Source organism: Gorilla gorilla, chromosome 16 (assembly GCF_029281585.2).
Source record: "Gorilla gorilla gorilla isolate KB3781 chromosome 16, NHGRI_mGorGor1-v2.1_pri, whole genome shotgun sequence".
Taxonomy (NCBI): Eukaryota; Metazoa; Chordata; class Mammalia; order Primates; family Hominidae; genus Gorilla; species Gorilla gorilla.
In genome coordinates, this window is record NC_073240.2 from 66,372,793 (window position 1) to 66,387,383 (window position 14,591).

A 14,591-nucleotide genomic window follows, 5' to 3' on the forward strand; every position below is an offset into this window, starting at 1 on the left:
AAATTATAATACTGGATTGTAAAGAAGGCAAAAGAGCTCTAAGCATATACTCACCCAAACATAGACTGTACATTCTTCAAGCACAGGGGGCCATCAATAGTAAAAATCTGCCCTTCACCATTGTTTAAATCTATGAGACGTTCAAGGCATTCCAAGGAATCGGTGCTCTGGAGCTATAAAGCAAAACAGATGACCCTTAAAGTGGCTGGCACAAAATGCCAGATTATTCTCAGCACACCAAGGTCAAAGCCATTACAATAACATAGGCAATAAATAACAGATGATTTTTTTAATAGCCAATGTGAGAAGAAAATAACTACAACAATTTTGACTCAAGGTTACCAAAGAGGAATGTTACGTAAAATAACACAGGTAGAGCTATTTCATTCAGGAGTAGTTTTGCAAAGATTCTCAGAGGTGACCACAGTATTTACACAACATCTTCCCTCCAAAGTGTTTCTAACGTCTTTTGGTGAGAACCATCATTATCTACATTTTACAGAGAGAAAAACTGATGGGAAAAAAGGTTAAACCACCTTCCCAAATGAATGGGAAAACCAAAAATTTAAGTGTTTAATAAAACGTGTATCAGAATAATGTTACTTTACTCTTCTGTCAAAGTCAAAGCACACTCCTGTCAACATTTCTGGTGGAATGGACATAAGAATTCTATATAAGGCAAATGAACAACACCAAAAAGAACACCTTGACCCTTTATGCACCCATCAGCAGGATGGATAACAACTCCAGCTATGTTCCCCAGATGGGGCAACACTGAAATTTCAAAGAACATTTGAGACCCAGAATCTTTTCAAATAAAATACCAGCCTCAGCTGAAACCAATGGAGTTCAATGCTACAGTATATACAATATAGCACTAGTGGTATATACTGAAAAATAAACTAAGCTGTAAAATATGCCTCATCAAACTAAAAACTTAGCAAAAGGTATTACCTCCTCCAAATTCGCCATGCACATGATATATAACTTAGATGGGAAAGGAAAAGGTAGTGGAAACCTGTTGCTCTCACTTCGTTGATTTTGAGTGGCTAGGGAATGTCGCAGTGACCCTCTACCAATGCCAAGACAGCCGTCTGTCACCAGGACAACCTGTTTGTAAAAAGAGAGAGAGGAGGTTGTACATTAAATTACATATTTAAAGCAGTCCCATTTAGCAGTGTTTTCACTGCTAGAAAGGGGCACCAGGGCTGGCTATGGTGGCTCAAGCCTGTAATCCCAGTGCTTTGGGAGGCCAAGGCAGGAGGACTGCTTAAGCCTAGGAGTTTGAGACCAGCCTGGGCAACATAAGGAGACCCCATCTCTAAAAAAACTTAGAAAAAAAAAATTAGCCAGGAGTGGTGGCATGCACCTGTGGTCCCAGCACACTGGGAGGATCACTTGAGCCTGGGAGGTCAAGGCTGCAGTGAGCCATGCTCATATCACTGTACTCCAGCCTAGGCAACAGAGAGACTCTGTCTTTTTAAAACAAAACAAAACAAAACAAAAAAACAGGCCTGACATGGTGGCTCACACCTGTAATCCCAGCACTTTGGGAGGCCAAGGCAGGCAGATCACTAGAGGCCAGGGGTTCAAGACCAGCCTAGGCAACATGGTGAAACCCTGCCTCTACAAAAAATACAAAAATTAACTGGGCATGGTGGTGCGTGCCTGCAGGCCCAGCCCAGCTACTTGGGAGGCTGAGGTGGGAGGATCACTTGAGCCTGGGAAGTCGAGGCTACAGTGAGTATGCCACTGCAGTCCAGCCTGGGTAACAGAGTGAGACCCTGTTTGGAAAAACAAAATAAACCCTCAACCTGGCCCTGCAAAAAAAAAACAAAAAAAGGCATGAGAAAATTTTGTGAGGTGCTAGAACCCCACTCCACATTATAGGATAAAGAATACTATATCTTAATTGTAGTAGTGGTTATATAGGTGTATACATTTGTCAAAACTCAAGTGAACTGTATACTTAAGATCAATGCATTTTACTCTATTTCATCTAATAAAATATTTTTTAAAAGCTTGCCCCTGAACACTTAAAAAAGGACAAAAACATTCACAACCAATTCTTACTTAACTGTATTAAAACTAGAACCCCAACTCTTAGATAAGGAGATGGTACCTAACATAACAATGTCAAATACAGAATGAAGATTCATTTCACACGTGCTCCTAGGAAGTACCAGCACAGTAGTCTGAACTTTGCCACTTTATTTTCAAAGATGACAAACTCTACGCCTGGTCAACTAAAATGACACCTGGCTAGAATATGTATTTATAAAGGCTATTTAACCAGAAATATATAAGATCTTTAAAACGCATTCTTAACCTGTAATTTGAAAAAACCAACAAAATATACCAACAATGGATAGTAATTGCAAAATCATTTTCCTTTTCTTCATTGCTTCAGAATGATCCTGTGGGGGACAGACTTCCCATGCATCCCAGGAGAGGATTATTTTTGCTCTCCCTAGCCTAGTCCAGTAACTTGATAATAATAGGCCATTAAGGCAGTATTTTTTTTTTTTGACACGGAGACTCACTCTGTCACCCAGGCTGGAGTGCGGTGGTGTGATCTCAGCTCACTGCAACCTCTGCCTCCCAGGTTAAAGTGATTCTCCTGCCTCAGCCTCCCGAGCAGCTGGAACTACAGGTGTGTGCCATAAAGCCCACCTAATTTTTGTATTTTTAGTAGAGACGGGGTTTCACCATATTGGCCAGGATGGCCTCGAACTCCTGACCTTGTGAACTGTCCGCCTCGGCCTCCCAAAGTGCTGGGATTACAGGCGTGAGCCACCGCGCCCAGCCCTTAAGGCAGTATTAAGTGGTGACACTGTGTGAAATATCAAGATTGGCACTTACTGATAAAGCCCAAGAATGCTTAATAGAGGTCCCCTGGAAGGATGTCATCTTTTGGCATGACAGTCAATTGACTACAAGGCAATTTCCTTTTCTAGGTACCAAGAATTGCTATACAATGATTTACCTCTGCCGGCTTTTTCAGATGCTATGGGATAATGAAATATTTCATGTAATGTCAAAATGAAACAGACTTTACTAAATAATAAAGACACAGTACAGCTGTCTAAAACCTTGGTTAAGGCTGGGTGTGGTGGCTGACAGCTGTAATCCCAGCACTTTGGGAGGCTGAGGCCAGAGGATCACTTGAGGCCAGGAGTTCAAGACCAGCCTGGCAAACATGGCAAAACCTTGTCTACTAAAAATACAAAAATTAGCTGGGTGTGGTAGTGCACTTCTGTAGGGCATGATGGCACACTCCTGTAGTCCCAGCTACTTATCAGGTGGCTGAGTCATGAGAATCATTTGAGCCCGGAGGCAGAGGCTGCAGTGAGCTGAGATCACGCCACTGCACTCAAGCCTGGGCGACAGAGCAAGAAGACTCTGTTTCAAAAAAATAATAATAAATAAAAAACAAAATCTTGGCTAAAAATTCCACTTTTTTTTTTTTTTTTTTTTTTTTTTTAAGACAGAGTCTCGCTCTGTTGCCCAGACTGGAGTGCAGTGGCACGTTCTCGGCTCACTACAAAATCCACCTCCCAGGTCAAGTGATTCCCCTACCTCAGCCTCCCAGGTAGCTAGGATTACAGGTGAACGACACCACACTTAGCTAATTTTTGTATTTTTAGTAGAGACAGGGTTTCACCATGTTGGCCAGGCTGGCATTTAACTCCTGACCTCAGGTGATCTGCCCACCTCAGCCTCCCAAAGTGTTGGGATTACAGGCGTGAGCCATCGCGCCTGGCCAAAAATTCCACATTTAAGCAAGTTTGTTTTATAGTAACTGATTATAAAAACAATAACCAGTAACCACCACCTCTACTACAGTTTGTTTTTTTTTTTGAGACGGAGATTCTCTCTTGTTGCCCAGGGTGGAGTGCGATGGCACAATCTTGGCTGACCATTGCAACCTCTGCCTCCCCGGTTCAAGCGATTCTCCTGCCGCAGCCTCCTGAGTAGCTGGGATTACAGGCATGCGCCACCACGTCTGGCTAATTTTTGTATTTTTAGTAGAGACAGATTCAGGCTTGGCCCCTTGCCCTCAGGTTATCTCAAATTCAGATTCTTCCTTTTTTTCAAAAGAAAATCATGAAAGTCAGAAGTCTGCATGATGCACAAAGTCTGGTTCTTAAAATCTGAATTTCTCCTCTAAAACCAAAGAAGAAATAGCAAATGAAACTGTGCAACTTGCTAGCTTTCAGTTCAGAAGATACTGACAACAAAACTTCATTTACTCACTATAATGTTAGGAAATAAGACATCCTATATGCATGGATTTACCAAAATAAGTAATGCCTATAAGCTGAGATGCCATAAAAAGTTTTTTTATTTCAGAAAAGAAATTGATCAAAAGGCATCTATTGATTTCTTCAGCAAGTATCCACTATATTGTATAAAACAGGGGGGTTTTCATAAGAAAAAATGTTTTTGTTGTTTTCTAAAGGTGAGTTTATTGAGATATAACTTACATGCAGTAAAATCACCCTTTTTAGTATACAGTTCTATGAGTTTTGACAGTTGTATTCAGTCGTGTAACCACCCCCACGAACAAGATAAAGAATAGTTCCAACACGTCCCAGATTCCCTCCTGCTTCTTTTGAGTCAATTCATACCTTTCCCTGACTCCCAGGCAACTACAATCTTATTTTTTTAAGACAGGGCCTCACTATGTGGTACAGGGTGGTCTTGAACTCCTGGGCTCAAGTTATCCCCCAACCTCGGCCTCACAAAGTGCTAGGATTATAGGTGTGAGCCACCATGCCTAGCTACAATCTTTTTTTTTTTTATTAATAAATAAATACTAGTGATGCTACTGACATTACTGAGGAATCCTGTGTTTGACCCCATAATGAAAAGTCACACACCAGGGTCCAGCAAACCATGGCCCACAGGCTAAATTTGGCCCACTGTCTGTTTTTGTAAATAAAGTTTTATTTAAACACAGCCCTACCCATTCATTTACTTATTATCTATGGCTGCTTTCATGCTATAACAGCAGAGCTGAGTAGTTGCCACAGACACCTACAAAGCCTAAAATACAAAAAAACTTGCGGACTCCTGTTGCAGACTATTATGATTTTTCTTTTAGCAATGTTTCTGCTTTTTCCTTCAAAATATGCTACTACTTTTCAAAAGTATCTGTATAGAACAAATTTCCAGTTATCTTTTTCTGCTACTACTCTGCTCTGATTTGATACTAATGTGGCCTACTGTGGAGTCTAAGTAAAGAGCAACAGATTTTATGTTTGTTTGTTTGTTTTTGCCACAGAGTCTCGCTCTGTCGCTAGGCTGGAGTGCAGTGGTGCAATCTCGGCTGACTGCAACTTCCGCCTCCCAGGTTCAAGTGATTCTCCTGCCTCAGCCTCCAGAGTAGCTGGGACTACAGCTGCACACCACCACACCCAGCTAATTTTTGTATTTTTAGTAGAGATGGGGGTTTCACCATGTTGGCCAGGATGGTCTCGATCTCTTGACCTGGTGATCCGTCCAACTCAGCCTCCCAAACTGCTGGGATTATAGGCATGAGCCACTGCGCCTGGCTAGATTTTATGTTTTATACTCCTCACTTTTTAGACAACTCAGTTGAGATGGTTAAGTTTGCTGAATAAAGCTGGGCACAGTGGCTCACCCCTGTAATCCCAACACTTTGGGAGACGAGGTGGGCGGATCGCCTGAGCCAGGAGTTTGAGACCAGCCTGGGCAATATGGCAAAACCTGGTCTCTACAAAAAATGTAAAAAATTAGCCAGGTATGGTGGCATTTGCCTCTAGTCTCAGCTACTCAGGAGGCCGAAGTGGGAGAATCACCTGAGCCTCGGTGGTTGAAGCTACAGTGAGCCAATGATAGCTCCACTGCACTCCAGCCTGGGCAACAAAGTGAGACCCTGTCTCCAAAAAAAAAAAAAAGTCTGCTGAATAATTGCATTGAGATAATGAAGACAGGCTATATTATACTGATGTTTACAATTTTATCACTCAAAATTATAATGACCCCTTCCAGGGATTGTAGTTCAAAAATTCCACTGTGAGCCCTTTGTGTTTTATATAATAGTACTAGTTTGCAATAAGTCAATTTACTAGGAGGGTGCTTTCCTTAAGGCATAACTTTGCTGCTTTCTGAACACATTAGTGTTGATTTAGTACCTTCACTTAAGAAGATACCAATAGTGTAAAATGTAGTTTGTAGAAATTACAATGCATGCTGTGTCAGAGCCTGAAGAAAATCGAAGCACCTCAGTGGTTAACGTTGTTAACTTAGGGCAATGAAAAAGAATTGATCATTACCTGGCAAGGAATTGCACCACCCCATTCTTGCTGAACGATATTGCAAACACCAACTAATGCAGACTCCAAGCAGGTTTTGTCATAATCATCCATATTACTTAGTGCTTCCTTATTGAATAAAAGATAAAATTGCTAGTTACTCTTTAGTTTTAATTAGTTATTAGAAAACAACATAAATTGTTCAAAGTATGAATGTTACACAGGGGACACTGATGTATCTGAGAGCACCAAAGCATAGCTTCTTAAAGAAAAATGCTAGAACGGACTTCTTCAACTATTAAAGATAGTTAAAAGAATTCCATTTATTCTATCCTCTTATCAGGTAAGAGTGAACAGTCCACCAAGTTTACATTTTTGTAAGTGGAACTTGAAGGAAAAAATTAAAAGGAACTTTTAAACATATCACAAAAATAATAACAAAATCTATTGAATATTAACTATGTTCTAAACACCATCCTAGGCACTTTTATGCATTTAGCTATCACAATAAAACTATAAGGTATAGATTATTAACCCTATCTTTAAGTGAAGTAATTAAGGTATAGAAAGATTAAATAACTTTCCCAGGTCTCATGACTAAGGTGGCAGAACGTGGATTTGTTAAGTATGCAGTCTGACTTCAGGGCTCCTGGTCTAAAACATTACGTCTCACTCCTCATATAGCAATTCTCTAAATTTCAGAACTGCAGAACATCAGAAATCCTTAGTTTATTCACCTGTAAGAAAGTCAGCATATATACCAGAAGTTTAATATCCTTTTACAGGAAAAGAAATTAAAAAAAATTTTTTTAAGTCACTAATTTTTTAAAAAAAGCTTTTAAGTCACTTAAAAAATCTGAGATAATCAAAGGAATTATTTAACAAAATTTTGTTACTTATATTAAAAAATTCAAACTCTATTGATCCTGTATTTCTAAACCACCTAACAATTGTTAAAACTGTTCAGTTTAATTCCACAAACACTTCTTTTTTTTTTTTTTTTTTCCTTCTTTTTATTAAAAATAGAGACGGGATCTTGCCATGTTGTCCAGGCTGGTCTCAAACTCCTGGGCTCAAGTGATCCTCTCGCCTTGGCTTCCCAAAGTGCTGGGATTACAGGTGTGAGCCACCACACCTGGCCCACAAACACTTCTTGACTGCTCACTATGGGTAAGACACTGTGTTAGGTACTGCTGGAAATATTATGAATATTATGATTTAGAGATGTTGTCAGAAAGTAAATTCTGACATAACACAGAAAACACCTTTGAAAGATAATATCTACCAACTGAGATTTAAAAATTATAATTTATTGGTATCAAAATCAAAGCTATTTGTTGGAAAGGAAATATCATTTTGAATTACTCTAGAACAAGGAAGGGCTATTTTTTCATTTCCTAAAGTTTTATGGGAGAGTAGAAAAAAATTAAGTGTTGAGCCTAAAGATCCTAAATTTTAGGGAATGGAACACTACATCCTGAGATGCTCACTTTTCCACAGAGAATTCCAGAAAACCAAGAGAGGAAAATAAGGGAACAACTCACAGCTGTAACTCATAGCTGTACCGAAGAAACAGTAGGCATAAGACCTACTGGCTGTGAATTCTTGTTGTTTAGTTACACATATTAAGTACTCATAGACTTATTAAATAATGCCAAAGTTCTAAATGTTTGATGCATTATAACACTGTTTTCCTCCCAATAAATTTAGGCCCTGTACATACAATAACTTACTACATTTTGTACCTGTAGGGTATTATAATCTCTCGTGAAGGGGACCATCAACTCCCAAAGTGATGAAAAAACCACAAGTGCTGTAAATTCAAGCTTGTAATTGGTGGCCATGTGCTCAAACAGCATCGTTAAACCATGGGCTGCTAGGTGCTTACGCTGGTATTCCTCGGACCCCTCAATAGACACAGGTCGGGTCATGGAAAGGGATACATCCATTACCACCACTGTCGGCATGATGAAAATGATCCCAGTGTTCCCAATCAGAATGCAAACAGACAGCTATAAACGGAGAAATGCTGCAGAAAATAAATAAGGTCTTACATGTCATGGAGAGAAAAGAATATTTTTCACCATAACTTTAACTAACTTCTCAGAAATTAGCAGAGGCAAACACCATTTAAGTTGAGGTGAGGAATAATCTGTAGAGAACTCAGTGAGAGGGAAGTGAGCAGCTTAGTTCATTGTAAGGACCACTCTTAGAATCACCCATTAAGTGACCATAAATCAAGGACCATCTAAATATATCTATTGGAAAAAAAAAAAAAGCCCTGCTAAATTCAGGGTAGCCCTTAACTTTCACACATTCGACTTTTATGCAACTTAATAAACTCCTACATCTCCTAACACTTAATTTACTGAAGAACATTTCTAGTTGTCATATGGTGGTGCTATTTGACAAACAACCATTGTTTTTTGGCACTGTCACAACCTTTTTGCAGTATTACTGCATGTGTTTAATTATTTTGTTGGTTGGTGCTCTTGTTTTAGTAAAATGAATGCCAAATATAAAAATGAAAGGACTAATAAAGTCATAAACCAAATTAGACAAATTGGAAATCATTACACATAACAAAAGTAATAAACTGTCAGCCTCAGTAGTATTCATTGTACATAAACTGGCCAATGGTGCTTCAACTGTGAAGGAAAAGAACAAAATTAAAGAATATGTAAGGTCGGGCACAGTGGCTCATGCCTGTAATCCCAACACTTTGAGAGGCCCAGGTGGGCGGATCTCTTGAGCTCAGGAGTTCGAGACCAGCCTGGCCAATATGGTGAAACCCTGTCTCTACTAAAAATACAAAAATCAGCCAGGCATGGTGGCTACTTGGGAGGCTGAGGCACGAAAATCGCTTGAACACAGGAGGTGGAAGTTGTAGTGAGCCGAGATCATGCCACTGCACACTCCAGCCTTCCAGCCTGGGTGACAGAGCAAGGCTCCATCTCAAAAAAAAAAAAAAAAAAAAAAAAAAAAATTTATACAGCTGGGATTATCTCATGAAATTGGGTAGAAAAGTCAAAATGTACAAATGGAGTTATTCAAAATTATGGATTGAGAATTAGCATAAAGAAAACATTTTGGTGCTCAAAAATAAAAAAGTTTACAGATACACAGACCTGCTCATGGGTATATAGCCTGCTGCTACTCTATTATTAAGCTAACTGTAGTCTACTGACATGATGAAATATCATAAAACTATAAATAAATGACATACGTACTACAGATATCAGAAATACTTATAGAAAGCATTAGTAACTGAGAAAAGCAGGCCCCAGAACTGTATTATACACTGCTTACAACTTCATAAAAATCATAATGCATATATACAATTAGAGAGATTAGGTGGATATAAACAGGTTAGAAATTTAATGTTCACAACTTTCTTTTTTGGGATTCACTTCAAAACATTTAACAGTAGCCAGACTGCTTGTTTAAGGATGGTGCCCAGCTGCAAATGTGTCATATTCTAAAATTCCATTTGTTCTTTTTTTTTTTTTGAGACGGAGTCTTGCGACATCTGTCGCCCAGGCTGGAGTGCAGTGGCGCGATCTCCGCTCACTGTAAGCACCACCTCCCGGGTTCACGCCATTCTCCTGTCTCAGCCTCCCGAGTAGCCGGGACTACAGGCGCGTGTCACCACACTCGGCTAATTTTTGTATTTTTAGTAGAGATGGGGTTTCACCACATTGGCCAGGCTGGTCTCGAACTTCTGACCTCGTGATCCACCTGCCTCTGCCTCCCAAAGTGCTGGGATTACAGGCATGAGCCACCGCGCCCGGCCAAAATTCCATTTGTAAGTAGGCTGTTTCGAACTCAGAATACACTGGTTCATGGAAACAATGTTTACAACTCAGGTTGTAAGCATAGGCGTAAAAGAAGAAACTGAAAGTTCCTGAAGGATGGTTCACTCAAGCAGTATAGGCCCGACTAAAAAAAAAAAAGTGAGGTTCTGCACAATATTGGTTCAACTACACTATATTAGACCATAACATACGCTAAGGGCAGGGACCATGCCACATTTTGCCCATGATGTCTTCTCAAAACTTATCACAGTAACTGGCACATAGTAGGTGCCCAACAATTTGATAACAACTAATGAACTACCCCTAAATCACCAGATATACCATATATTATTTAGCAAAATACATTATAAATGTTAACTCTGGACACCAGAAACACATTTCCTCTTCTCCTCATTCAAGCAGACATATGGGGGACTCCCTCACCTCTGCCCAGCTCCTGTGGTAGTCCCATTCATGCAGGGAGGCCTTTTTACAAGTTGAGGATCATGAGGAGTACTGCCCTCACCTCTTAGGAGAATGGGAGGAAACAGTTTACACAGACTTAGATCAAATACAAAAAAGCACTTTCAGCCCGTGAAATCTGCTGTTGACAGTGATGACAGCTGGCAGTCTTGCCTTCTCTGAAGACACCTCTGGAGCTGGCTCTTTCTCCGAAGTGATGCATTTGTGTCGACTCCCAAATGCACCTCATTAACAGTTACAAAGTCGTGGGAGATCAATTTAGTACTCAGGTTGGAGTAAAGGAGGGAACTGAAAGTTCCTGAAGGATAGTTCACTCAAGCAGTATAGGCCTGATTAAAAAGAAAAAAAAGGCCAGGCACGCCTTTAATCCCAGTACTTTGGGAGGCTGAGGCGGGCAGATCACCTGAGGTCAGGAGTTCGATACCAGTCTGACCAACATGGTGAAACCCCATCTCTACTAAAAATACAAAAATTACCCAGATGTGGTGGCGTGCGCCTGTGGTTCTAGTTACTTGGGAGGCTGAGATAGGAGAAGTGCTTGAACCCAGGAGGCAGAGGTTGCAGTGAGCCGAGATCGCGCCACTGCTCTTCAGCCTGGGCGACAGAGCGAGACTCCGTCTTGGGTGGGGGGGAATCCCTGCCCACCACAGTCTAGCAATTTTGTTAGAACAACACTATGTATTCCTCACTTGGGTGGATTCTGAGCCCCCAAGTCTCCCACCCCCACCCCCTTCCCACGTGTACTGTTCAAACAACTAGGGCTCTTCTTTCTCAGGAACAGTCTGAGAAATAGGCCCTAGCCACCTATTTGGCCTTGAATACCAAGTGTCCATCAGCTAGACGTTTATAATTCTTCCCTGAAGGTGACAATTAGCTCATTCATAAAGAACTGATTCTCAGCAGTCTCGCTCTCAAAGGAGGATTCTAGCTGAATTTCTAGTGCCTCACCTGCTCTTTGGCTTTCCCGTCAGCCTCCGGGAGTCCCTCCCCAGTTCTCAGATACAATTTCATCTCTAAAAGTCCAGACTGAAAATCGCATCTGGGAGATGTATTTTTACCTTAAAAATCAGTCAAGAAAATGTGGGATCTGGAAGTCTCTCTTGGAAAGAGGGGGCAGAGGGGAGCTGAGCAGAGAGCGAAATCGTGCAGTTTACGCGGAGCTGGGGACCCCGAGCCTCAGAGCGAGGGGAGGCCGGGAGCAGCGCCCCGGAACTGGCGCCTCACAGACGGCGCGGGGCGGCCGCCACGGTGGCGGGAAGGCCAAGCGCTGGCCCTGGGTTGTTCTTCACCCATAACCCCTTCACCTGTAACCCCAACAAGCGACGAAAGGCAGTCCCGGGCCCTCGGCCTCCCCACTCACCCCGTGCCCATCGCCGGACACAGTCCGTCGGCATAAACTTTCCGTCGGCATAAACTTTCCGTCCGCGCGCCATAGCCGGAACTATAAGGCCGCGCGACAGAAGGGAATCCGGCGCCGGCACTCTGCGCTGGGCGGGGCGGTCTTTGGAGAGCTTCACGGTCGCCTGGGCAGGGTTCTGGCTCATCCCGGAGGGACGCTAGGGGGCGCGGCCTCTCTTCGCGATGGCCAATCCGCGGCCACCCCTCTCCTCCCACAAATCCCCAACTTCTCTCGATTCTTGGCTGGGTTTCCTGCCGTGTTTCTCTGTATTGCCCTGAATCTCTCCCCATTCTCGGGCTCTTTCCTTCCCCTTCTGCCCCACTGACCCATGGGCCTCACCTGGCCCGGTGACTCTGTGTCCGCTTCACACTTTTGTCCCCTCACTCCTCTGGGCCCCGTGGGTGCACGAGCCCAACCCTTCCTGCTATTTTCCTCGTCACTCTTTAGCCCCCTCTCTCGTATCCTCTGAACCGGTTGACAGAATCCTCTTCCTGTTCTTTTTAAACTGCAATTCCTGAACTACAAATCCTGGCCGGGCGTGGTGGTTCAGGCCTGTAATCCCAGCACTTTGGGAGGCCAAGGTGGGCGGATCGCTTCAGGTCAGGAGTTTGAGACCAGCCTGGGAAACATGGTGAAACCCCGCTCTCTACTAAAATACAAAAATTAGCCGGGCATGGTAACGAGCGCCTGTAATCCCAGCTACTTGGGAGGCTAACGCACGAGAATCTTGGGGGGAAAAACCCCAAAACTGTAATTCCTGGCTGAGGTATGCTTTGTATGTCCTTCTTAGCTGACCTGAGCCCAATTTACCTCAAGACTTGGCCTCTTGGTCTCCTCAGCCCAAATGCTCACTTTATTCCCCATCCCCTCTTTGAGGGAAGCAGAGGGCCCTCGTTCCTCTCACCCTGGACAAGGCATGCGTGCTCAGATTTCCCTGTAAGGCAACATGGGCTCTTGCCTGCCACTCTGGCCACCTGGTGTCTCCATTGTAGTCTGTGCCTCAGTGAGGTCCTTAAGAGGGCAAGAGGTGACTTTCTTTCTAACCATGTAGGGAGCCAGGGAATCCCGGCTAGAGATAGGCTTAGATGGATGCCAGCAGGCCCCTGGGTAGTTACGGTTCAAAGAACAATGTGGAACCACATAGGTTACAAAGTGAGTACAGAAAGGCCTCTAGAAGGCCTCAGGCATTTGCCTTTTTCTTTTAGCTGATAGGATGGGGCGAGATTAGGAGATGGGACGAGGAAGGAGGATGCTTTGAACTGAACAGACAAGTCTGTCTGACTTCTCACAGCTTGTTATGTGGGAGAGTGTGGGGCCAGTTGCTTGTAGTTTTTTCCTGTCCCTGGGAATATCCCTGCCAGCACTGGGGCCCAGGGCCCTGCAGACTGCCCTATTTGCTTCAAAACTTCTTTCCCCAACCTGGCTGATCTCACCATGTCAAGACCTAGTTATGCTTGAGTAGGCATTGGGCTCCAGGTAAGTAAGGCTGCAGCCTGATAACTTAGTCATAATTTCTAATCTTGCCCTATTGGGAGGGATGTGGCCAAGAATGTGTGGGTAAGCAAGTGTCTAGTTACCCCTAATGTGACAACGACTTAGCCATAGGGTTACTGTCCTCGTGGTAATTCTGGCTCAGTTGCAGGGTCTGATTCATTACCTTACCCAACCCTAAAGCTTAAGTTAATTCGCTGATGGATGATCAAATCTTGTGACCTAGTTCTTCTGAATAACAGGCTTTTGGGAGACTTGGAAAGCAAAAAATCAATATATTAAATTGATGATAAAAGGCACAGCTGCCAGGAGGACTGTGTTACTTAGGGCAACTAGTTTGTTTGTTTTTCCTCCTTAGTGGAATCCCATTACAAATCAGAAGGTTGTTCGGTGACTATAACATCAGAGAACATCAGCACAAAGGTTAGAAGGTTTTAAAGGAGGTGTCTTTCAAGCCATCACTGGCTGATGAATTTCTTTTCCCCACTCAAGCGACCCTCAGCATTTGCGTGTTTCCACACACACATTAAAGGAAATCAATAAATAGTTTCCTTTGCATAATCTCTCATTCCCTTTATTTTTTCCTGCCTTGAAACAGTGGACTGCTGTCCCAAAGGCTTTGAAAGGCAGTGTTTGATCCCCAGTCTGACAGAGGAAAGGTTTATGACAGAAAAACCATGGCTCTCACAGGGGCTAGGTACTGGGGAGCTCAAAGGGAAGTCTAGATATCTAAATCTCCCAGAGCACGTGTTGAAAATGCAGATTCCCAGACCTTGCCAAGTGAAATGGAAATGAAATTTCATGACTTCGTGCTTGAGAATCTTTGCTGTTAAGTTCCCAGGGTGATTTTGTGTGTGTGTGTGTGTGTGTGTGTGTGTGTGTGTGTGTGGTGACAGGGTCTTTGTCACCCAGGCTGGAGTGCAGTGGCATGGTCATGGCTTCTTGCAGCCTTGACTTCCTGAATTTAAGCAATCCCCCTCAACCTCAACCTCCCGCGTAGCTGGGACTACAGGCATGTGCCACCATGCCTGGCTAATTTTTAAATTTTTTGTAGAGATGGGGGTCTCACTATGTTGCCCAGAGTGGTCTTGAACTCCTGATTTCAAGCGATCCTCCCTCCTGGCCTCCCAAAGTGCCAGGATT

General features: G+C 42.9%; 2 protein-coding genes across 15 annotated transcripts in view; one reads left to right on the forward strand and one right to left on the reverse strand.

Moving 5' to 3' along the window:
- INTS14 (integrator complex subunit 14) overlaps positions 1-12,056 on the reverse strand; it is a 32,038-nt gene extending 19,982 nt beyond the window's left edge. The window contains exons 1-6 of one of the 10 annotated variants that reach the window (XM_063698630.1): positions 11,617-11,950; positions 10,602-10,887; positions 8,027-8,310; positions 6,303-6,410; positions 955-1,110; positions 55-173 (exon numbers count right to left, since the gene is read on the reverse strand). In XM_063698630.1, the coding sequence (XP_063554700.1) occupies positions 55-173; positions 955-1,110; positions 6,303-6,410; positions 8,027-8,248 (605 nt within the window). In that variant the 5' untranslated portion in view covers positions 8,249-8,310; positions 10,602-10,887; positions 11,617-11,950. Of the gene's footprint in view, positions 1-54; positions 174-954; positions 1,111-6,302; positions 6,411-8,026; positions 8,311-10,519; positions 10,888-11,506 lie in introns of those variants that run through there. The other 9 variants (XM_055362637.2, XM_055362636.2, XM_063698631.1 and 6 more) reach the window with 9 other exon arrangements.
- SLC24A1 (solute carrier family 24 member 1) overlaps positions 12,004-14,591 on the forward strand; it is a 45,128-nt gene continuing 42,540 nt past the window's right edge. Inside the window, exon 1 of one of the 5 annotated variants that reach the window (XM_063698628.1) lies at positions 12,004-12,538. The gene's annotated coding sequence lies outside the window, so the exon portion shown is untranslated. Of the gene's footprint in view, positions 13,434-14,591 lie in introns of all 5 variants that reach the window. The other 4 variants (XM_063698627.1, XM_063698625.1, XM_063698626.1 and 1 more) reach the window with 4 other exon arrangements.